Source organism: Pelobates fuscus, chromosome 1 (genome assembly GCF_036172605.1).
Source record: "Pelobates fuscus isolate aPelFus1 chromosome 1, aPelFus1.pri, whole genome shotgun sequence".
Lineage (NCBI taxonomy): Eukaryota > Metazoa > Chordata > Amphibia > Anura > Pelobatidae > Pelobates > Pelobates fuscus.
The window spans coordinates 35,819,168-35,844,466 of NC_086317.1; the positions used below are offsets into that span (position 1 = coordinate 35,819,168).

Sequence of the window (25,299 nt, forward strand, 5' to 3'; positions counted from 1 at the left end):
TTTTGTAGCGCGTCTCTGCACTTTTTCTAGTGCCATGATATCTTTCTTTTGAAAAAGCGCCCAAAATTGCACAGCATATTCAAGGTGTGGTCTTACCAGCGATTTATAAAGAGGCAAAATTATATTTTCATCCCGAGAATTTATGCCCCTATTTATACATGACAAAACCTTACTGGCCTTAGCAACTGCAAATTGACATTGCATATTGCATATTGCTGCCTAATTTGTTGTCTATAACAATTCCCAAATCCTTCTCGTGTGTGGTTATCCCTAATTCACTACCATTTAGTGTGTAAGTTGCTTGTGCATTCTTAACCCCGAAGTGCATAACTTTGCATTTCTCTACGTTAAATTTCATCTGTCATTTTAGTGCCCAGTCCCCCAATCTATCCAAATCCCTCTGCAGCAAAGCAATATCCTGCTCACATTGTATTACTTTACAAAGTTTTGTGTCATCTGCAAACACTGATACATGGCTTTCAATGCCTATTTCAAGATCATTCATATATATGTTAAATAGAAGTGGTCCCAAAACAGAACCCTGAGGGACATCACTTACCACTTTTGTCCAGCCTGAAAATTTACCATTACAACTCGTTGTACTCTATCCTTAAGCCAATGTTCTACCCAAGAACAAGAATATTCAACTAGACCAATTTATTTTAGGTTGAAGACTAACCTATTGTGAGGAACCGTATCAAATGCCTTGGCAAAATCCAAGTAGATCACATCCACTGCAACACCCTGATCTATACTTCTACTTACTTCTTCGTAGAATGCAATTAGGTTAGTTTGACATGACCCATGTTTCATAAAACCATGCTGATTATTGCTAATAAAGTGCTTCCCAATGAATTCCTGAATATTATCCCTTAATAGCCCTTCAAATATTTTCCCAGTCACAGAAGTTAAGCTCACATGTCTATAATTCCCAGGCAAGGATTTTGAACCCATTTTAAATATAGGAACAACATCTGCCTTTCTCCAATCCTCCGGTACAACACCTGAAACATAAGAATCTTGAAAAATTAAATACAGAGGTTCACTTATTTCCCCACTTAGCTCCTTAAGTACTCGTGGGTGAATACAGTCAGGCCCAGGAGCTTTATTTACATTAATTTTCTTTAATAGCTGTAGCACCTGGGGGGCGGGGCCTGCCTGCCGAGCTGGATGGTCGCAGGCACGCAGAGCTCCTGCAAGACCGCACTAAAAACGATAAAAATAATGCTTAAATCCGAACTGCAGACCCACAGCAACAAAGCCCAACACAGAGGGTCGGCTGGATCCAGGCTGGCTCTACGAGCTACAGTCCCCTGGAGGAGACACTCTCGCCGAACTGCCTGAGGCCTTCTCCGGCGGTGAGTGGGGCAGACGGCCGCTGCCCCACTATCCCGCAACACAGCACCCCTCATGGGACACGAATCCGGCGGGACCTGGCCCCGTTCCCCCCCCTATGGACCGGGGGGTGATCCCGGTCCCCACCCTAGGGGCCTGACCACCGCTGGCTGTGTCGGCACGGCAGCAAGGCCGCCAGTCCATCCGGACACCACATCCAAGATGGCGGAGGCCGCATGCGACGGCGCCAAGACCGGAGCACTGAGGGGCAACTACTATACATCAGCAGAACCTATAGGGGACAACCCACAGATACCACCCTCAGCCACCCATCTGCGGGCACTACCGTACCTTACCAAGCTATGATCAGACCCAAGGAGGCCTCCTGCAGGGTCTGGATACACCCCCCCCCCCCAGGCAAGGTAAAAACGACGATCAGCCGCCTGCAACCGCTCATGCACCATGGGACTTACTGACGGGAGGAGAAGCAGAAGGGCATCCGCCTGGACCCCTACTACGGAAGGGACTCTCACAGGCGGTAGATACACAGCAAACACCCTGCCTAGCGACTGACAACAAGCGGAACTCCCACGTACCAGCTACCTGTAGTGGCGGCAGATGGGACCATCTTCAATTAACTTTTAACTTAACTTAACTTAACTTAACTTGTGTGCTTCTGCTTTATAGCGAGATTGAGCGAGGGGAGGGGAGCAATGTAACACTGCAGTACCTTACAACCACGCAGTGATCTTATGGGTTTGTTCTAGCGGTCACTATTTAGTCTGCCTATATTTTCAAAAGCCTTAAAAACGTTCCTAGCTTGGTTTATCCTTGTCAAAACTATTAACTAGCTGTTTCACGCTTTAGACACCCCTATACTGCTTGTTTCACTGTCTTGAAACTATGCTGACTCTACGAAATATAGTGCTGTTAGCTGATGCCTTTCAAATGCTTGATATATATTACTAGCCTGTATTTCCTGGGGTGGCTACACAAGCCTGTTTACAACCCGCAGACACAATCTTGTACTATATCTAAACTTAAAACTACTCAGCATCACTAACGTTTAAACAAAAATATGCCGGTAATCTTTCTGTTCATGCAAAAAAAAAAATGTGCTGTACCAACATGCCACTCATTGAAATGCTATGATTATGCCTGCAGTTGCTGTCGTGGCCCTGCACGCTTGTCTGTAACCTATATGCACATGCAAAAATAAAGAATTAAAAAAAAAAAATAGCTGTAGCACCTTGTCTCGAGTTATCCAATCACAAATTATTTGCAAGTTTTTTGCAGCAATAATTTGCATATCTCTTGCCATAGGATCCTCATTAAAGCGGCACTGTCATGCCGAACTTACCTTTCCTCAATCTCTTCCTCTTCTCACCCTCTCTCGGGATCTGTTATTCATTTCTTCCATTCTTCTTTAGTTTTCTTTAAAACCATAAGACAAAGTAGGGACTCTTTGTCTTATGGGATTCCTCCGCTTGACCAGCTCTGACCAGCGGAGGAGCAAAGTGTGCTTCATTTCCGCTGGTCAGAGCAATTTTCCCATGATCCCTAGCTTTCCTCCCTGTTCCCACAATGCTTCCTGTCAGTATTGCCGAAAGTCCTGTCACTTAGACAGAACGCCGGCAAAACTGCCGAATTGCATCCTAACAGAATGAGCACTGTTTCTCCATTGGTGTTAGGATGCAATTCGGTACTTTGTTCGGATCGGAATTTCATTCAAATGAATGAAACTCCGATCCTATTCATTGCTGTGGCTGCATCTTGCAGCCGCTTAGTAGATAACTCCCTAATTCCCACGGTATCAGGGAGCTATCTACTAAAAGGCTGAAAGACCTAAACTGGTCTTTCAGCCAAATTTACTAACACCAAGTAAAAATGACTTGGTATTAGTAAATAATATGCCCCTACTCGCTATACCGCGAGTAGGGGCATGTCTAGTAAGCAGTGAGCAGCCTGTGGCTGCTCACTGTAGAAAAAAAAATAAAAAAATATTGCCCCCCACCCCTAAATGACGGGTGGGGGCCGTTAAGTAAAATAAGGGAGGGAGACCTATTGTCCCCCCCCCCCCCGGCCCCCACCCCTGAGCGGTGGGTGGGGGCCATAAAGATAATGAGGGGGGGGGGACCTACTGTCTTCCCCCCCGGCCCCCACCCCTGGGCGGCGGGTGGGGGCCATAATGTTAATAAAGGGGGGGGGGGACCTACTGTCCTCCCCCCCGGCCCCCACCCCTGGGCGGCGGGTGGGGGCCATAATCGTAGTAGGGGGGGGGGGACCTACTGTCCTCCCCCCCGGCCCCCACCCCTGGCCGGCGGGTGGGGGCCATAATGGTAATAAGAGGGGGGGGGACCTACTGTCCTCCCCCCCCCGGCCCCCACCCCTGGGCGGCGGGTGGGGGCCATAATAGTAGTAGGGGGGGGGACCTACTGTCCTCCCCCCCGGCCCCCACCCCTGGCCGGCGGGTGGGGGCCATAGTAGTAATAGGGGGGGGGGGACCTACTGTCCTCCCCCCCCCCAGGCCCCCACCCCTGGGCGGCGGGTGGGGGCCATAACAGTAACAGGGGGGGGGGACCTACTGTCCTCCCCCCCGGCCCCCACCCCTGGCCGGCGGGTGGGGGCCATAATAGTAATAGGGGGGGGGGACCTACTGTCCTCCCCCCCCGGCCCCCACCCCTGGGCGGCGGGTGGGGGCCATCATAGTAATAAGGGGGGGGGGACCTACTGCCCCCCCCCCGGCCCCCACCCCTGGGCGGCGGGTGGGGGCACTAAGTAAATCCCCCCCCCCCCCCATCAAGGTGACTAGGGGTGCCCAAGCCCCTAGTCACCCACCCCCCACCCAAATAAAAAATGCCCCTACCTACCCCCCTCACCCTAAAAAATAGTGAGGGGGGAATAAAATTGCTAACCTGTAAAGTAAAATTAAACTTACCATTCGACGTCTTCTTTTTTCTAAAATCTTCATTTTTCAGCCCCAAAAAAGGCCAAATAAAAAACCATCATAGCCGTCGAACTAAAAATAAAATAAAAAACCCGAGCGCAAAAAAAAAACCCGACGAAAAAGAAAAAACCCGAGCGCACAAAAAAATAATCCATCTTCACCCATGGAGGGCTCCGCGCAGACTGAGCTCCGCAGGGCGGGGCAAGGCTTATAAAGCCTTGCCCCACCCTGCAATTAGCCTAAGAACACTCTGATTGGTGGGTTTAAGCCAATCAGAGTGCTCTTTGTCATTTTACAAGCGTGGGAAAGTTCTTTGGAATTTTCCCACGCTTGTAAAATGACACAGAGCACTGTGATTGGATGGCTTGAAATCCATCCAATCACAGTGCTCTGTGTCATTTTACAAGCGTGGGAAAGTTCCAAAGAATTTTCCCACGCTTGTAAAATGACACAGAGCACTGTGATTGGATGGCTTGAAATCCATCCAATCACAGTGCTCTGTGTCATTTTACAAGCGTGGGAAAGTTCCAAAGAATTTTCCCACGCTTGTAAAATGACACAGAGCACTGTGATTGGATGGCTTGAAATCCATCCAATCACAGTGCTCTGTGTCATTTTACAAGCGTGGGAAAGTTCCAAAGAACTTTCCCACGCTTGTAAAATGACACAGAGCACTGTGATTGGATGGATTTCAAGCCATCCAATCACAGTGCTCTGTGTCATTTTACAAGCGTGGGAAAGTTCCAAAGAACTTTCCCACGCTTGTAAAATGACAAAGAGCACTCTGATTGGCTTAAACCCACCAATCAGAGTGTTCTTAGGCTAATTGCAGGGCGGGGCAAGGCTTTATAAGCCTTGCCCCGCCCTGCGGAGCTCAGTCTGCGCGGAGCCCTCCATGGGTGAAGATGGATTATTTTTTTTGTGCGCTCGGGTTTTTTCTTTTTCGTCGGGTTTTTTTTTTGCGCTCGGGTTTTTTATTTTATTTTTAGTTCGACGGCTATGATGGTTTTTTATTTGGCCTTTTTTGGGGCTGAAAAATGAAGATTTTAGAAAAAAGAAGACGTCGAATGGTAAGTTTAATTTTACTTTACAGGTTAGCAATTTTATTCCCCCCTCACTATTTTTTAGGGTGAGGGGGGTAGGTAGGGGCATTTTTTATTTGGTTGGGGGGTGGGTGACTAGGGGCTTGGGCACCCCTAGTCACCTTGATGGGGGGGGGGGGGAATTTACTTAGTGCCCCCACCCGCCGCCCAGGGGTGGGGGCGGGGGGAGGACAGTAGGTCCCCCCCCATTATCGTTATGGCCCCCACCCGCCGCCCAGGGGTGGGGGCCGGGGGGGGGGGGGTCGGACAGTAGATCCCCCCCCCCTTATTACTATTATGGCCCCCACCCGCCGGCCAGGGGTGGGGGCCGGGGGGGAGGACAGTAGGTCCCCCCCCCCCTTGTTACTGTTATGGCCCCCACCCGCCGCCCAGGGGTGGGGGCCGGGGGGGTGAGGACAGTAGGTCCCGTCCCCCCCCTTATTACTATTATGGCCCCCACCCGCCGCCCAGGGGTGGGGGCCGGGGGGGGGAGAAAGTAGGTCCCCCCCCCTATTACTATTATGGCCCCCACCCGCCGCCCAGGGGTGGGGGCCGGGGGGTGGAGGACAGTAGGTCCCCCCCCCCTTATTACTATTATGGCCCCCACCCGCCGCCCAGGGGTGGGGGCCGGGGGGTGGAGGACAGTAGGTCCCCCCCCCTTATTACTATTATGGCCCCCACCCGCCGCCCAGGGGTGGGGGCCTGAGGGGAGGACGGTAGGTCCCCCCCCCTTATTACTATTATGGCCCCCACCCGCCGCCCAGGGGTGGGGGCCTGAGGGGAGGACAGTAGGTCCCCCCTCATTCCCATTATGGCCCCCACCCGCCGTCCAGGGGTGGGGGCCGGCGGGGGAGGACAGTAGGTCCCCCGTCCCCCCCTTATTACCCTTTTTTTTTTTTTTTACAGTGAGCAGCCACAGGCTGCTCACTGTTTAGTGGACATGCCCCTACTCGCGATATAGCGAGTAGGGGCATTGGGGAGATTTGAATCTCCCTTGTGCTATTATGGGGGTCATATTGACCCCCATAGAGTGAGGGGAGGACCTGGGGGGCTAATGAAGTGGTGGGGAGCACTGCTCCCTGCCGCTTCTGTCTTTACATAATGCAAGGAGGGAGCTGCACGCCGGTAGCTCCCTCCTTGTAATAAACCGAACGAACAAACTAACACTGATACACAGTGTTAGTTTGTTCGTCTGATTTTTTCTATTCATTCATTCGTCTGTCTGATGAATGAATGAATAGGTGAAATTCCCGTTCGCATGTCCAGGTGTTTCACTGGGCATGTGCGGGAATCTCACAGTCTGTGTAGTGTGGGTAGATGACGTGTCCCACAGGGACTTCACCTACCCACACAAAGATGGCGGCGCCCTGAATATAGATCGGGCAGAAAATAAAGAATAAAAAATAGGTAATGTGGGGGGCATAGGGGCATTTGGGGATGACTAGGGGGTCGATTGGATGTAGTTGAGGCGGGAGGGGGGTTAAAAAAAAAACGGAATTCGGCATGACAGTGCCGCTTTAATATATACTGAAGAAAAATAGTTGTTTAAAATTTCAGCTTTTTCCTGGTCTTCATTAGCTAATAAACCCAACTCTGTTTCCAGTGTACCTACACTTTCATTTTTTGTTTTTTTTAGAATTGATGTACTTGAAAAAAAATGTTGGGGTTTGTTTTGCATTCTTTAGCTAACAATTTCTCATTTTCTAGTTTAGCCACTTTAATAGCCTTTTTGCAAGCATTATTGGCTTCCTTATATCTTAAATAGGATGCCTCTGATTTGTCTGATTTAAATGCTTTAAATGCCCTTTTCTTATTTTTAATCTTTTTTTTACTTCTCTACTAAGCCACTTCTCTACTAAGGTAGTAATGTGTTTCTTTTATATTTATTACCCAATGGTACATACTGAGAAATGTACCTTTCTAATATTTGTTTGAGTAGTTTCCATCACTGAGGAGTTTATGCCACATTCACAGAGATCTCTGGATATAGGAGACAGCCTCTGCTGCCCAACACCTTCTCTTCCACCAAAATATAGGGAATATTTTATGTATTGTTATTCACAATAGGATTATATTTGATACAGTATATTATGTATAAACACATCTCTACACATATTGAATTTCTTAATGATGGTAATTACCGTATCTACATACTTTTATTTAATTGCACTTTATTGGTGAATGCATTATTTTTTTCCTTTTACATGCTCACCATCAAAGTACATATTGCATAGAGATGATTAAGTATTTAAGTTTGAACGTAACCCAGGTTTTCATTTGGTTATTGTGTATATATAATTATTTTGTTTTTCTAACTGAACTGAGCGCTTAAATCAGTGTATTTGTAGCTCACATTCATTATTTGACTTTAAAGGATCAATATAGTGTCAGGAAAACAAAACTATAGTGCCCTGAGGGTGCCCTCTCCTCCCCATCCAACGTCACTGGAGCCGAATGCGTATGCGCGGCAGGTGCCGCGCGCACATTTAAAGTGTCCATAGGAAAGCATTTCGCAATGCTTTCTTATGGACGCTGTGCGCGATGCAGGCGAAATCCGCCTCCAGCGTCGCAGATGCGCCTCTAGTGGCTGTCCGGAAGACAGCCACTAGAGGCTGGATTAACCCCAAATGTAAACATAGCAGTTTCTCTGAAACGGTTAGGTTTACCTGGCACCCAGACCACTTAATTGAGCGGAAGTGGTCTGGGTGACTATAGTGTCCCTTTAATTCTAAGGCCTTAAAAGTTACTTGCCACTGTTCCATGGCACATTCACCATGAGTGAATTTCTACTTGTCAGTACAAAGGGGTGGGGCTTACGCTGCTCGCACATTAGGCATTGCCTATAGGAAAGCACCGACTAAATGTTTTTATGGGATTTTAAAGACACTACGATTTGCATGAAGACGGCCAGTGTCATATTACAGCGTCAAACTATGTGAAAGGACAGAAAGTGCCTTGACTGTCTTAACCTTGCAGTGTGAAAATTGCAGGTTTAACCCCTTAAGGACACATGACATGTTATGATTCCCTTTTATTCCAGAAGTTTAGTCCTTAAGGGGTTAAAGGGAACAGGGACAGTGTACCTATACCAATTCAATGAAATGAAGTGGTGTGTGCCTATAGTGTTCCTTTAAGTTACTGCTTCCATAAAGTAAAAAGTTCAATGGAGTTTTAGACATCAAAACATCAATGTATTTTTTTTCCCCCCATCAAGATACCCACACTATATTTGTTTGTCGTGGTGGTGAAGTGGTTAACTAGGTATGCAGCCTGTGTCAAACTGTTTCTTTGAGGACTCTGAGGGTCAGGGATATGACAACCTTAGGCACTCCAATAGCTGTGGACTACATCAATCATAATGCTCATACAGCCATATTGCTTGCAAAGCATCAAGGGAGATGTAGTTCACAACATCTGGAGTGCCAAAGGTTGCCCACCCCTGGTGTAGAGTTTAGTTTTGTTTGGGGTTTTTTCCCCAAAGAAAATCACTACTACTAGGATTAGTTCATCTTTATAAAAAAATATTACTGTATAACTTGCACTATACAATATAAGAATAGGCAGTACATTTAGATTACATTTTCTTCATTCAGCTGTTCAGCCACAAAAAGATGTGCCCATATTGTTTTATGAATTGAAAAAGCACATAAACATTGCAAATTTAAAATAGGGGATTAGTACTTCTACAAACTAATAACTAAAGATTTATATTTCCAACAATTTTAAGTACAGCAGAAAAAAAAAAAAAAAGTTTACTGCATACTACTACTTGTGATTACCAAAACAAACAAACAAAAAGGACCTGGTTGAGTATTTCCTCAAAATACGCAAAAATGTATAGGACCAAAAAGTAGAGCTAAATCACTGCCGCTGCCAATTTGGTCAGCAAAGAATGTTCCGAGAACCATAATCACAACAGCACTCTAGGTGTGCCACTGTATGTAGCCAGACTGTTTTAGAAAGGTTTGGCTATTTTATCTGGGGTTCGATAAGTACCACTTCCTCCATCATCTCAGTCTCGAAAAGTAGTTAGCTCCTACTTAGTTTATTCCATTACGTTCTCCTGAGCCAAGGTTTAGTTTGAAACAGAGCTTTCAGCTGGCCTGGAGGCTGTAGTTTAACCTTTGGTCACACAGTGTTTAAAACCAGACAGATTCTCTACAGTCTACCTTGCTTCACTCTCTGCAAAGAAGCAGGAAACGCTATAGAGACCGTCAGTTTTCAAACACAGTCTGACCCAAGGCTTGTGTCGAATAGAGATAGATAGAGATGGGCGACTAAATTATTATTTTGATGAATTTCAATGCTTCCCTATGGGGAAATGAGCGACGCTGGAGGTCCTCACACAGCGTGAGGACGTCCAGCGACGCTCTAGCACAGAAAACCTGTGCTATGAGTCAGGAAGTTCCTTCTAGTGGCTGTCTAGTAGACAGCCACTAGAGGTGGAGTTAACCCTGCAAGGTAATTATTGCAGTTGATAAAAAAACTGCAATAATTACACTTGCAGGGTTAAGGGTAGTGGGAGTTGGCACCCAGACCACTCCAATGAGCAGAAGTGGTCTGGGTGCCTGGAGTGTCCCTTTAACATTAGATCCCGCAAAAAAACAAACAAAAAAAAAAAAAAGGCATCAAAGAGTCTCCAGCTTCAGCCAGGGGACTTCAATCTGAAAAGTAAGATTCCATGCGCAAAAGCCATGTTCAGTTGCTCCAGTCAAACCTTGTGCACTAGGAACAGCTCTACATCAGAGTGCTTAGATCAGTTGACATTTGTTTTTTTCCCCCACCAACATCTCCCCCACTGCATTCGCTCCAGACCCATATTATCTGAATATTGCTCAACTACATAGTGCATAAACAAATGCTGGGGAAAGACTGTATTCACTTTACTGGTACACATTTCGTAGAAATACACTGATCATAAATATGTTCTAGAAAGGATAGTATGCAAAGCTGCATTCAGACTGAAATTAAAAAAAAAAAACTTTGCCTATACCTGCAAAAACACAGAAATAAGACTAAGGATTTCCTACTTCATTTTAGAAATATCTTCTTCACATACTGCTCCACAGGAACGGTTTTACTTAGAGTGTTTGGTGAATTTAAAAATAGTTACTTGATATTATATTGCTCTGCTCTTCTAAAGCCTTGGGGGCACAAACTGTCATGGTTCAGTACAAGTTGTTTGTGTCTCTAGCATATAAAATACAATATTACATACATCAAACTGTATAAAGCAGGTGTTCCCAATATTGTTTTCCCGTGGAACCCTTTGACATAGTGTAACACCACTATGGAACCCCTGATAAAAAAAAAAAAAAAAATGTAGCGCCGTAGCATACATCTTTTAATTAACAGAGAGTAATGTTTTCTTTTTTGGCAAGTTTCTACACATAGCAAACAGATTATAGTACTTAGGAGCAAGTGTGCTTCTGTGTGTACAGTTTGTGTTTGTATATAATTTTAGCTTTTTAATACAGAGTTGTGTTTCTATGTTATGTTTGCATTTACATGCAATGGTGTGTTTGGATGTAGTGTTGGATTTTTAAATGTGGATATAAATTTGTGTGTAGTATTTGAGAGAAGGGTGTTTTTATATATCATTTTATATTTTGAGTTCAGGGGTGTCTTTGAATTTCATGTTTGTGTTTGCATGTTGTGTTAGTGTTTGCGTAAGTGTGTATGCACAGACATCCTAGTAATCAGATATACATACACCTTAATCAAATTTAACCCCTTAACACCGCAGCCAAATGTACAAGTTGTGAACGAAACAAAATGTAAACAAAACCTGGCATTTGCGCTATATGTCTGTCCAACCATAATTCACCTCTTTCATATTAAATGCACCCCCCTTATTATATATCATTTTATTCAGGGGAAACAGGGCTTTCATTTAATATCAAATATTTAGCTATGAAACATAATTTAATATGAAAAAAATGGGAGAAAATAAGATTTTTTTTTATTTTTTTAGTTCTACATGACATTTTAACTGTCAATGTCATAATACTGTTTGCTTTTACTGCAATAAAATACACATATTTGTATTCAGCAAAGTCTCACGTGTAAAACAGTACCCCCTATGTACAGGTTTTATGGTGTTTTGGGAAGTTACAGGGTTAAATATAGCGTGTTACATTTTAAATTGAAATTCGCCAGATTGGTTACGTTGCCTTTGAGACTGTATAGTAGCCCAGGAAATAAATTTACACCCATAATGGCATACCATTTGCAATAGTAGACGACCCAAGGTATTGCAAATAAGGGATTTCCAGTCTTTTTTAGTAGCCATTTGGTCACAAACACTGGCCAAAGTTAGCTTTAGTATTTGTTTGTGTGTGAAAAATGCAAAAAACGCCAATTTTGGCCAGTGTTTGTGACTAAGTGGCTACTAAAAAAGACTGGACATACCCCATTTACAATACCTTTGGTTGTCTACTATTGCAAATGGTATGCCATCATAGGGGTAATTTTCATTCTTGGGCTACCATAGGGTCTGAAAGGCAATGTAAGCAATCTGGCGAATTTTAATGTGAAAAAAATGAAACACAAGCCTTATATTTGATGCTGTAATTTTTGAAAACACCATAAAACCTGTACATGAGGGGTACTGTTGTACTCGGGAGACTTCGCTGAACACAAATATTTGTGTTTCAAAACAGTAAAAAGTATTGCAGCAATAATATCGTCCGTGTAAGTGCTGTTTGTGCGTGAAAAATGCAAAAAAAGTCACTTTTGCTGGCAATATCATGGTTGTAATTTTACTGTTTTGAAACACTAATATTTGTGTTCAGCGAAGTCTCCTGAGTAAAACAGTACCCCCCATGTACAGGTTTTATGGTGTCTTGGAAAGTTATAGGGTTAAATATAGTGCTAGCAAATTAAATTCCCTATACTTTCGGCATGGGTGGTCAGGCAGGTCCCGCTAATTGTAATTAATTAGGATACCTAATTATGTAAAATTATTACATAAATATATGTGTAGAATTAATATATGTATATATATACATATGTGTATATATACGTATATATATATATATATATTTTAAATATTTTATTTATATATAGGTATATATATAGTGATATATACGTATATATTTATGTACATAGATATATATATATATTATTTCGTTCTACGTGTATTTTGATATAAATATATATATATATATATATTAATATCACAATACAGTTAGAACGAAATAAAACACATCTATATATTTTTTTATATTTTATTTTTAATTATTTTTTTATTTTATTTTTTTACGTATTTACATTTTTTTTATATTATTTATAAATATATATATATAACAATAATTATATATATATATATTTAATCAGTATCAGTCTACGTGTAATTTGATATTAATATATATATATAATTATATATATTAATATTAAAATACACCTAGACAGTGTATGTGTGTGTATATATATATACTTAGATCATATATATATATATATATAAGTATATATTTTATTTTTTACACTTGTTTAACTTATTTAAATTTTATTTCCAGCCAGCAAGGGGACCAACTGTCATTACAGTTGGTCCCCCTGCTGGCAATACAGAAGCCAGCTATCCCGGCCATGTGATTGTGAGGTCCTCGCAAGGACCTCACTCTCACATGACCGGGAGGGACCAGAGGAGGAAGATCTGCCGCGGGGGGGCTCCCTGGGAGTCCCCCCAACCGCGATCGCCGGCGTGGGACCGCCGGCGACCGGGTAAGTTACTAAAAACCGGAGGGCGTACTATTACGCCCTGCGGCGTTTAGAGCCGCTTTTAAAAGGACGTAATAGTACGCCCTCCGGTCATAAGGGGTTAAACACTGGCACATACACAAAGTCATATACACCCTGACATACAGGCTGTCACTTCCATCCAGCATCCGATACTACAGGGGCCCGGTCGAGGCGTGTGACCGGCCCCCTGTTCAGCAATACTGAACGGATGGCCTTAAGTGCTTGGGCCACCTAAAGGGCAAAACGCTGCAGAACCCCAATTGGGAAACACTGGTATAAAGCAATGTATTCTTGTCCACTCTGAGGTGCGATTATACTAATAGATACTGGAAAAGGGTAAATTAAACCAATTATTCTGGTACACAAGTTGAGGAGGTGGCAGCACATGGATACAGCGAGGGTAAGGGGGCACTATAACATAAGGTATACAGATTTATATTCTTAAAACTATAGTGTTCCTTTAACATGTGTTTTTGGATTGCAATATTTTGTATACTTTTTTTGGTGAATAAAGTCAGATTTAAATACTTTTCTATTGTGGATTACGGCAAACATAAGATTTATTGTAGCTTAGAACAAGAAAGCCTTCTATGGATGTATATACCAAGTACATATCCTGTTTCTAAAAATCAATATCTGTCAGAAAAAAAGAAAGAAAAATTAATTCCTAATGCATGTATAATGTTAGAACGGACAATTATTCAAGACTTACATTTCAGTGTGCTTAACTTAAAGGGACACCCTAACCATGACGCAAGCTTGCTGTGACCTCCATATAAGGACTTGCACGGCTTTCCTGAAAAGGGCGATCTAATGTTTAAACTTCCTTTGTTTTACATTCTGTTTAATTTAGAATTTCAGATCTCCTACCACCCCAATTTTGGGGTACAAAACTGCATCCTAAATTCCAAAAAAATACGGTATATCTGAAGAAAGCCCTAACTGTCCCTTAAAAATGGTATATATTATGCATGGGTGAACTTAAAGGGTTTCTCAAGCTACAATAATTAGTTCAGCAATTTGCAGTGGTCATGCAGAAAGGAGCCTGAATGTGCAGTGTTTCTGTTTTAAATACTGCATATTCATAATTATTTGCATTTTACTTTAATTTTTTGTTAAACTAAAATTCCCTCCATCCCCTCTCCCTTTGCTGGCTCAGATTGCATGCATGTGCTCTGAGAAGCCTGTAAATGGACAGTGCGATGTCAGAATGAGGAGAGCGTTCGGCACCAGCGATTTGCCATGCACTGGATTACATGTAAGATTTTACTTTATTTTTTTTATTTCAGGAGTGGGTAATGTAGGCCTAAAACGGGCTATTAATGGCAAAGGGTTGGAGTAGATGCTTAAAAGATAAAAGGTTAGATTATGGTGGAACAAACATACCAAAAGTGTCAAAAAGGCATCTGTCACAAAAGTAAGCAGCATTTGGGGGGAAAAGCCACATCATAAAGAGGTCAACAGAGAAATAATGCAATACTGTGGAAAAGGTGGATAAAGGGATTTCAATCTTATACCAAAATATAACCTTCCCCTTTTCATGTATGTTCAACAGTGGTATGGTGTTCAGGGCACTTTCACAGAAAGAGAGAGAGGGGGAAAAAAGTATTTGCAAGAGGATAAGGAAAGGCAGCACTATGGTGGTTCTATTTCAGAGACAAACTTCAGAGACATTCCCTGATTTAGTTCTGAAATACAAATTTTCATTCAATCTCCTACTATAAACATTTCCTTACATTTTTGCACCATGGACTAATAAAAGTTAAGGCAATTGGAGGAAATTACAGTCTCCGAATGACCGAATTGACAAAACATTTTACTTGGTCCGATGGACCAACCTCCTGGCCTTAGTGTACAACAGAATAGAGAAATCAGACTTCATGTCTCTCGTTCTCACACCACTCGGACTCCACAAGACACATATGCAATAGGTATGCACTTGAAAGATATTATACACGTAATGTTTCAAAATGTACACTTCTTCTCACTGGAATAGTGGCTGAGTAACTAGTCAGCAATGTAAACACTGCTTTTTCAATGAAACGGCATTTACAGTGCTACGGCTCCAAAGACATGCTAATGACACCAGAACCAATACATTGAACTGGAGTGGTTCTGGTGACTATAGTGTCACTTCAAATGAACAAGTTATGTTTCGTTGAAATCTTTTTTTTCACCTTAAAGGGTAACTAACTTCCAAGGATGGTAAAATGGAACTTCCAGGCAGCATAACAACAAGATTGGAGTAAACAATTTAACCCCAAAGACTTGAATCCAGCGTCGCTGAACTTTACCCCTGCTCTTTCGCTGATTCCTGAAACAGAAAGCCTCGGACAGGGGCAGAGCTGATTGGCTATAAACATGAATGGACTTTCTAAGGCAATCAGTAGCTCCACATTCATAAAAAATGGCTTGAGAAACAACATTTGTTGAATATAGGGACAAGTACCAGTAATATTAAAGGGATACTAAAGTCACCAAAACAACTTTAGCTTAACGAAGCAGTTTTGTTGCATAGATCATGCCCTTGCAGTTTCACTGCCATTTAGGTGTTTTTAGCGGTTAAAAGTTTACTTAAAATGTTGAAATCCACACTATTGTATTCTCTAGCTGGACCTCTCCAGTTTAGCCACTCATCAATCACTGTTTAACTATATGTCCTTTCCAACAGGCAGCCAGTATAGAGAAAGTATGAAAAAATGCTCCTAATTCTCCCCTTCACTTGCAATGTTTGCCCTTTCTGAACTGGATGTAATTTGCTTAATCTCGAACATAAAATGTAAACGTTTAATACAAGGTACAGGTTATTTTAAATATTTTATTCAAAAGGTATACATTCAAGAGAGGCGACACTTTCCATTTAAGCTCTAATATGCATGAAACCTATTTTCTACCTCTAAAGCTTCAGGAAGCATTTAAAGCAGTACCGTCACCATCTGGGGACTTACGGACACTCCTTTTCAACTCCTGGAGCTTCACAAGAGTACATCATTGAGGTCTATGGAGTGATCTTGGGGACCGTGGGATCCTCCATAGACAGAGCCTATTCTCTGCACCTGTCACTGTGATTGACACTTCTTACTGATGTAGCTCCGCCCAGTTTCAATAAGCTGAGGATAAATACTGAGACAAAGTAGTCCTTACTTTGTCTTAGTATAGCTTTTGACTGGGTTGGAATTTATGTGAAATGTCACAGTCAATATGAGTATTTAATTTAAAAAAAAATAAAAACTTATCTTTAAGATTATGAAATACTCAATGTGAAAGGGGAGGGATGGGGGTGACAGTGCCACTTTCAGTTCTGTGTGCATTTAAGTAAGTAGCTTTAGTAAGATGTTCTGAGAACAAGGAATCCGATAATATATATGCATGAAACGCCAATGCTGCTGATTGCTTGACAACAACCATAAATAAAAAGAAGTAACTGAATTTCTACATACATTTGTATTGTTAAATAATCTGGGTTATTCACTGAAGTTAAACTTAAGATCAAACTGCCCACACTGGAGGCATACCTGACTAAACCCTGTACTAGAAGATAAAAGTAGATCTGTTATGCATGATTGCATAATAAATGTACAGTTTCATTTTATTTAAAAGTTTGTTTTACATAAGTTTATTAGAACACATGAAAATAACAGTGACCAAGAAGAATGGGGAGAGGGAAAGAAACAGAAAATTGTAATATATATAAATATACAGGCGAGGTATGGAATACAATCATGACAGAACCACTTTAATTAACGGCTACTAAAGCAAGGAATATATCAGTAATTAAAGGGATAGAATGCATCTTTAAATTCGTTCTATAACCCCACCCCCAAAAAATAAAAATACAAAAATTGAGCATTTCTTAAAGATAAGATCACTGAAATTCCAAAACAATCAAAAGATATAAGATAAGTATGTACTACTTTGTTTTATGTTAAATAGCCAACATGACAAAAGGGAGAGCTACTGAAGTCAAGATAGTCACTTCCCCCAGCCATCACTAGGTACACAGCTGCGGAAATAAGACATTTCTGCTCTTATCGCAAGACAATATCAATGGAAGCTTCCACAGTCAAAAGTGTTGTACTCTCCTGTATGTGCCAGAGTACAGCACTGAGATGGGCTCCCAGAAAATAAAGAACAAAGATGATCGTATCCTTGGGGGGACAGCATCAGGCAAGTATAAGTTACCGCTACAGCACCCAAACTATTCAAAGACATGGTGACAGAGCCACTTTAATTGTATGTATAATGACAATCTCTTGCCCACATTTTCAATTCCCCTTTTCTGAACGCCATCTTTCTGAGAAACTGCAATTATTTTTTTTTTGCCTTAACCACACCTCTAGTGGCTGTCAGTTCTACAGCCAAGGTCTGCACATGCAATGTCATCACACACAGCATGACAATGTTGAACGTGTCCAATGCTTCTATATGAGAAGCACTGGATTGGCAGAGCAATGCAATTGCTACACATGCTCCATTTGTCCCCAAATACTTCTCTGAGATGCACTGAATTGGATAAGAGCCATCATAACTTAACAGGTCATGAGTGGCTGCTGTGAAGAAAAAAAATGGTCTGTGTTTACTTTTAAAGGGACTCTCCAGGCAGCTGTTTTTACTCACCTGGTTCCAGCGCCGGGAGCCTCTTGAAGCCGCGCCCCCTATTTCGTCAAAATGACGAAATAGGCGGGCGCGAGCAGGGAGCAATCAGACGGTTCCATTTGCCGCACATGTGCACATACTTCAGAGGGCGGCATTCGCGCGGCCGCGAGCTGACTGACTTTGCCCGCCCCCCTCCTCTGCTAACAGGCTGGAGAGAGAAGGCGCGCACACAGTGCCTTCTCTCTCCTGCACACGTCAGACATATTTTAATACGTCTGATGTGTACAGGGCCTTTTTAGGGCCCTGCATGATAGGAAGTCCCTCTGGTGGCTATCTGAGTGACGGCCACTGGAGGTATTCCTAACAATCAATGTAAACACTGTATTTTCTGTGAAAATACAGTGTTTACATTAGATTGCCTGCAGGGAGCTATAGATCATACCTGAACAACTACATTAAGCTGTAGTTGTTCAGGTGACTATAGTGTCCCTTTAAATAAATGTATTTTAATTAATTTAAGGCACATTCAAACATAAAAAAAATTTCATTTTTAACAATAGGGTTACCACAATAAAAAAGTTGAGATTAAAACTACTTTAAAACAAACTTCCTAGCATCACATAAAATTAGTTCTCACAAGTCATCTATGTATTTTACAATAATAAGACATAATATCCTAAAATCAACAGAATATGCAATATCTGATGATTGATTACACTCAACCCCTACTACTAAAAAAAATAAAAAAATTTGTAAAAATCACCAGTACTTTTAGAAACATTAAATCCCAACCGACAATCTCTGGCATATCTGTTGCCATGTCAACTTCAAATCTGCAGGACATATCAGTATGTCATACAGTTATAAATATAACAATTCATTTTACAAACTCAAAACTAAAATATTTGCAAGTTCCTGTATTATGCCAAGTCAGTCATGACCGCTTACATATGCATTAAGGGGTTCAGCAGTAAATGTACCCAAATGGTACCCCATTAGGATTATATTATGTAACACAAAAAAACAGCATGAGAAGACAGATAAGAAAAAATGACTCAATTGTCTTTGAATTAGGAAATATGATTTTCTCTGATTAGCTTCTCAGGATCACCAAATGCAGTGCACGTGTCAAGCACTTTCTAAAGTTTACGTCTACGATTTACACTATAAAGCTATTCTACATTCTTCTCCCGCTTGTAGAGCAGCAGTCTGCCAATTTAGCATGGAGCCTCAATCATCAATTTAGTGAAAAACAAAAAGCAACTTTATTAAAAGCAACATATCAGCAAAACATGATAGTAATAGCAACAAGCCCAGGTGTTGATCAGAAATGTAGACTGAAGCAGCTTGCAGTCCCAGAGGCAAGTCTCTCTCAGTAGATATAGCAACATAGGAGTCGAGGTTCTGCAACAGCTGGGGACCTACCTATCCTTTGGCAACCCCAAACAATGCTTTCTGCATCACAGGTAAGACCAGCCTTTCCATCTCCCAATTTCCATAGCCTAGCTAAGAATAACACATTCTAACCAGATGAATACCACCAGCCATCATTTCTCCTCTAGTCTAACACCAGGCGTGTAAAATAAAATAAGTACAGAATATAAAGGGGATCAAAGCCCAAAGCCATAACTATACCTAAAGTAGAACACCGCTGTAAAATAAATATAGGGTATAAAGGGGATCACAGCTATCACTGTACCTCCAGTAGAACACCAGGTATGTAAAATAAATACAGTGTATAAATGGGATCACATCCATTACTCCACCCCTATTCTAACACCAAACATGTAAAATAAAATAAATAAAGTATATAAAAAGGATCACATCCATTACTGCACCCATAGTCTAACAGCAGGCGTGTAAAATAAAATAAATACAGTATATAAAAAGGATCACATCCATAACTGCACCAAAACATATATAATAAATACAGTGTATAAAAGGGATCACATCCATAACTGCACCCCCAGTCTAACACCAAACATATATAATAAATACAGTGTATAAAAGGGATCACAGCCATTACTGGTCTAACACCAAACATATATAATAAATACAGTGTATAAAAGGGATCACATCCATTACTCCACTCCCAGTCTAACACCAAACATATATAATAAATACAGTGTATAAAAGGGATCACATCCATTACTGCACCCCCAGTCTAACACCAAACATATATAATAAATATAGTGAATAAAAAGGGATCACAGCCATTACTGGTCTAACACCAAACATATATAATAAATACAGTGTATAAAAGGGATCACATCCATTACTGCACCCCCAGTCTAACACCAAACATATATAATAAATATAGTGAATAAAAGAGATCACAGCCATTACTGGTCTAACACCAAACAGATATAATAAATACAGTGAATAAAACGGATCACCGCCATTACTGCACCCCATAGTCTAACACCAAACAGATAATAAATACAGTGTATAAAAGGGACTCCCTAACACCCAGGCGCACATTGCCCACCAGGGAATGCCTTTCTCTCTCGGTGTGCCCGGCCATGACAGACACGCAGTGCAGCTAGGCCCAGCGTGGAGGTGAGGGCCCCGCTGTCCGCCCTGGCCCTGCAGTGCTGGGGCCCCACAGGCTGGGAGATCGCAGTGAGTAGGCCTCACGTCCTGTGCCCCCCTCGGACAGACCCCCCTGGCAGGCCCCGGGGCTGGCGGAGTGGGAGGGAGTAAAGTCCTGCGTTAGGCCCCATCCCAATCCGCACAGCCCGGGGCCTGCTCCGTGTATCGAGCTCCCAGCAGCCCCCGCCACCCGACCGCCATGGCCGCTCGCTCACTCACCCGCTCAGCTTCTCCTCCTGGATCTCCTTGAATTTATTCACCACGAACGAACGGAAGATCTGCTCTATGTTGGTCGCCATGGCGCCCCGGATCCTCCTCCTCCTCCTTCTCCTCAGCTCGCTCGCTCTCTCTCTCCGGCTCGCTCCCCCAGTCACTGACGCACGGCGTGCGCGCTCTCGTCGCCCCACACAAGGCACCGGTTATGCGCGCGCACGAGCGGCGCTCTCTGAGAGAGATAAGGGAGGAGCGCGCGCTGTGTTCTGTGTGTATTTGTGTGAGGGGACGGAGCGCGCGCTGCGTTCTGTTTGTGTGAGTGTGTGAGGGGACGGAGCGCGCCCTGCGTTCTGTTTGTGTGTGTGTGTGAGGGGACGGAGCGAGCGCCGTGTCCTAAGCGGCCGCTCTCACCAACAGCGCTGCGTGTCGAGTTACCTCACAAAATCACCCGTCTTACAAACTAAAAACCTCCCACAATAAACCACAAATCAATAAAACACATTAAACACACGGTCAGCCGTCATATGTGTCAACACACTGAAGAAAAATGAAAAAATAAATATATAATACAAGTGTTGATTATACAGTAAGCCAGGCAGCGTGATGAAGAGGGTCGTGTCGTGGTGGGATAATTCCCTTTTTTAACCCCATCACACCCTCTCTCTGGCTAGTAAAGGGGGATTTGGCTGGTGCGCGCCCCCGAGTAGCGGGAGAGCAGTGTGTGTCGGGGGCGCGCTCTGGCTGGAGTAATGGGGGAAGGCTCTGGAAGTTTTATGAGTCTCTGTCACTGTTATTGATATGACTATCAGGCAGACATTGACTCTGGTCACTAAATAAACAATTCTGCAGTAGAGCTAGTGGCTTATTTTAATGGTACACTTGGCTCAGGGATTATATGACAAACCGTAACATTATGGCACATTGTAGAAACAGTAATATGCTGTGTACATCCTGGTAGTATGTGTATAGTACTCATAGCTTTTTAACAGATTGAAGTGGTTATGGTGCCTACAGTGTTCCTTTAGCCTTTCTTGTCAGGATCCAAAACTATATTCATAACTGTTGTGGACATGAAATATAATCCTAATTTTTTTATTTTTTTTTTTTATTCTTTATTTTTGTACTCGACAGAAGTAGGCAAATACAACACAGTTATGGGGCTTGCGCAGAAGCCAGACCTCAAATAAATCAAGTTTGTAACTATAAGTAATAACATCAAACGTAATTATACACCACTTTTCGACTTTTTATACATCCCGCCTCTAAGCTATGATCACAGGTTTTTATTTGTCAGCCATACTCGTCTGGTGGTGCAAGTGTACTTTGACCGTGCTGCTTACGTCGAAGTCAGCTCGTGGTGTGTGGTCATTATATATTCATATGTAAACATGGTCTGACATAACGGCATACCCCCTTACAACCCGGTCCCGGGCCTCACATGGGCAGCCCCCCTATCGAGGATAAATTTCTGAAATTTTATATGAGCCCAATATCAGGATTGTTAGTGCTCGGTGATACCTAAATAGGGCAGCCAAACGGCTCCACTATGCCTTCCAATCCGTCAATCAGGCTAGAGAGAAGAAAGGAAAGGTCTGGAAGAAGGAAAAAAGAGACAGAGAAGAAGGAGAAAAAGAGGAAGAAGAGGGGGGGGGGGGAGCCCCCCACTGAGAGGAAAGAGGAGGTATGAGTGATCAGAGATGAGGACGAATCTACATCTGGCATAGAAGGAGGCATAAGGGATGGAGGGAGAGAGGAGGAGGGAGGAGGGGTAACCCACCGATTAGTAATCGAGGCTCGGCCTCCACTTCCGTTCGCACTTGGTCACAGGCCACGGGCCCATCCACCACCTCTGTTCAATCCCAGAACGCAGTTGTCCTAAGGTTCCCATAGTGTAACGAACCTCAGTCTCCATAGAGCCGTTCACCCTAACCGTCAAGTCATCCATTAACCTACAGTCCCTTATTTTGGGTACTACTGTTTGTATATCAGGGCCTTCTGGCGACAGCCATGCGGTAGCAATTGCTCTACGAGCACTTAGGGTCACTTTGTGTATTAACGTCTGTTCCCGTTTGGACCATCCCTCTACAGATCTGTTAAGCAGATACGTCCAGGGATCCAGAGGTAAGGGCCTGCCGAAGATCTTTATCAGTATTTCTTTGACTGCTGACCAAAGGACCTGAACTTTCGGGCATTCCCACCACATATGCAGATAAGTGCCTCGTTCACCACAGCCTCTCCAACAATTGTCAGTATCTGTTTTGTGCATATGATAAAGTTGAATGGGTGTAGTATACCATCGTTTTCCAGGACTGTTCCTGAAACGTGGTGCAAATGGAAGCTTTGGTGTTCGCTTCCCACATTTCCTGCCATTCGATACCTTCTAGCACTTCACCCAGATCTGATTCCCATTTATCCGTATATGGTAAGTTTCCCCATTCCGTGTTCTTCTCGCTTAGGTGGGCGTATAAAAGCGTGATCGATCCCTTGGGAGTTATTCCGCGTAAGCACATTGACTCGAAAAAGGTCATCTGTTTAATAGCTGCTGCTTTGATGTGTGCTTGTCTGGCGAAGTCCCGGATTTGGAGGTATCTAAAGAAATCCGCGGGGGTCAAGTGGGAGCCTTGTTGGAGGTCAGCGAATTGAATTATGTTTCCATTCGGGTACAGCTGGTGAATTCGTTGTAGTCCGGTTCTTTCAATGCGTTGAAATTCCTTTGGTGCCATTCCTGGGGGAAAATCGCGGTTCCGTAGTATCGGAGAGAGAGGGGACGGCGATGATGCGAGGCAGTATCTGGATCTGCTGCGGTCCCAAATGTGGATGGAATTAAGAACGTCCGGGCACGTCGTCCGTATTATAGGTCTGCTGTCTTTGGAGGCCCACATGGTGAATTGAGGGACGTCAGATCCAACCATCATGGACTCGATGTCTACCCACCTCCTCTCGGCGGGTGGCGAGTGCCACATCGCAATCTGCGTCAATTGTGCAGACAGGTAATAGAAATACAAGTTTGGGAGGCCAAGTCCGCCTCTATCTTTGCGTCTATAAAGCACCTGCCTAGAGATTCTGTGCCTCTTGTTCTGCCAAATGAAGTCTCCTATTGATTTTTGTAACGGAGCCAATTGAGATTTAGCAACCTGGATTGGTAGGGCCTGGAACAAGAACAGGATACGCGGAAGGATGTTCATTTTTACCGCATTTATCCTACCTATCCAAGATATTGGTTTGTCGTCCCACCTTTCCAGGTCGCCGATCAGAGATCGTATCATGGGGGCGTAATTGGCAGCGTACAGGCGTCCCGTGTCCGCCGTCAGGTGGATCCCTAAGTAGGTCAGTTGCTCAGTTTCGATCCGGATCTTATGGGTCTCCCGTATCCTTCTCACTGTTTCCTCCGGTACACAAGAGAATATCATCCGCATACGCTGAGACGGTAAATTCATCGTTGCCCACTTTTACCCCGCAAATCTCCGGGTGACGGCGTATAGCTTGCAGAAGGGGTTCTAATGCTAAGGTAAAAAGTAAGGGTGATAAGGGGCACCCCTGTCTCGTCCCGTTAAAAAGTCGGAAAGGAGACAATGGGGCACCAGTTATCTGTATTTGGGCTCTCACATTGTGGTACATCGCTTTTGTCATTGCAATGTATTCGCCAGTAAAGCCCAAGTGATTCATGACCGTAAACAGGAATTGCCAACGGACCCTGTCAAAGGCTTTCTCTGCGTCGATAGATACTACCAATGTTGGGGCAGCTACAGTTGCCTGTTTCTATATTAAGTCGATGTTCCTCCTGGTGTTCTCAAACAACTGCCTGCCCCGTATGAAGCCGACCTGGTCCGCGTGGATAAGCGAGTCCATAAGTGGATTTAACCTATCTGCTTGTACCCTAGCCAATATTTTCAGATCGTGATTGATCAGAGATATGGGTCTAAAATTTTCAGGGTATAGTGGGTCCTTGTTTGGTTTGGGCAGTAAGATTATGGTGGCCAAGGTCATATCAGAGTTTAGGTGTCCTCCCGTCCGCAAGTCTGCGAAGAGACGTACCAGGTGTGGGGTTAGCTCCTCCCGAAAGGCTTTGTAGTAGGCTCCATCAAAGCCATCAGGTCCCGGCGCTTTATTGCCTTTCAGGCTGGAAATAGCCTTGTCCACCTCCTCCTCCGTGACGTCTACGGCGAGGCTAGACGCGGCTTCCCTGCTCAATCTGGCCATCCCTAGTCTGTCGAGGTAAGCGAGAATGTTCCGTTCTTCCTCTGACTCGGCCAGTTCATTTTCCGGTGTGTGGTTGTAAAGTCGCTTGTAAAAGTCCTCGAAGACTCTGGCTATCTCCCTGGGTTTGGACGTTGTCATTCCGTCCGGGCGTTTGATCACCGTAATATGCGGCCTGTGGCTCCTAGGTCGTGGTGTTCTGGCCAGGAATGTGTCCATTTTGTTCGCGTTTTCAAAATACGTGCGTCTGGTCCAGGTCATGGACCTAGCTGTATCATCTAGCAGTAGCGTTCGAATAGACCTTCTCACCGTGCTGAGCTGTGCGAGTGAGTCCCCATCAGGCGTAGATTGATGTTTTTTTTCTAGTGTTCGCAATTGGCTCAATAGGGTTTCCAAGTGTTGGTGTTTTTGCTTTTTCTTCCTTGTGGCAAGTTTAATTAGTATTCCTCTTATTACCGCCTTGTGCGTGGCCCATACCGTACTGGGGCTCACTTCTGGGGTGTCATTCGAGGCAAAATATTCCGTTATCTCCTTTCATACCTGTTCCGTGATTAGGGGGTCCCGCAGGAGGGACGCGTTCAGTTTCCACGTCCACGG

The 25,299-nt window shown here is 43.5% G+C and overlaps 1 protein-coding gene across 6 annotated transcripts in view; it reads right to left on the minus strand.

The window, feature by feature from the left end:
* SON (SON DNA and RNA binding protein) overlaps nucleotides 1-20,658 on the minus strand; it is a 124,980-nt gene extending 104,322 nt beyond the window's left edge. For all 6 annotated transcript variants that reach the window (XR_010090430.1, XM_063447608.1, XM_063447617.1 and 3 more), the window contains exon 1: nucleotides 20,512-20,658. Coding sequence is in view for 5 of the 6 variants with exons in the window: in XM_063447608.1 (XP_063303678.1) it covers nucleotides 20,512-20,591 (80 nt within the window). In the remaining variant the exon portion in view is untranslated. The remainder of the gene's footprint in view (nucleotides 1-20,511) is intronic.
* Nucleotides 20,659-25,299: the final 4,641 nt, after the last annotated feature.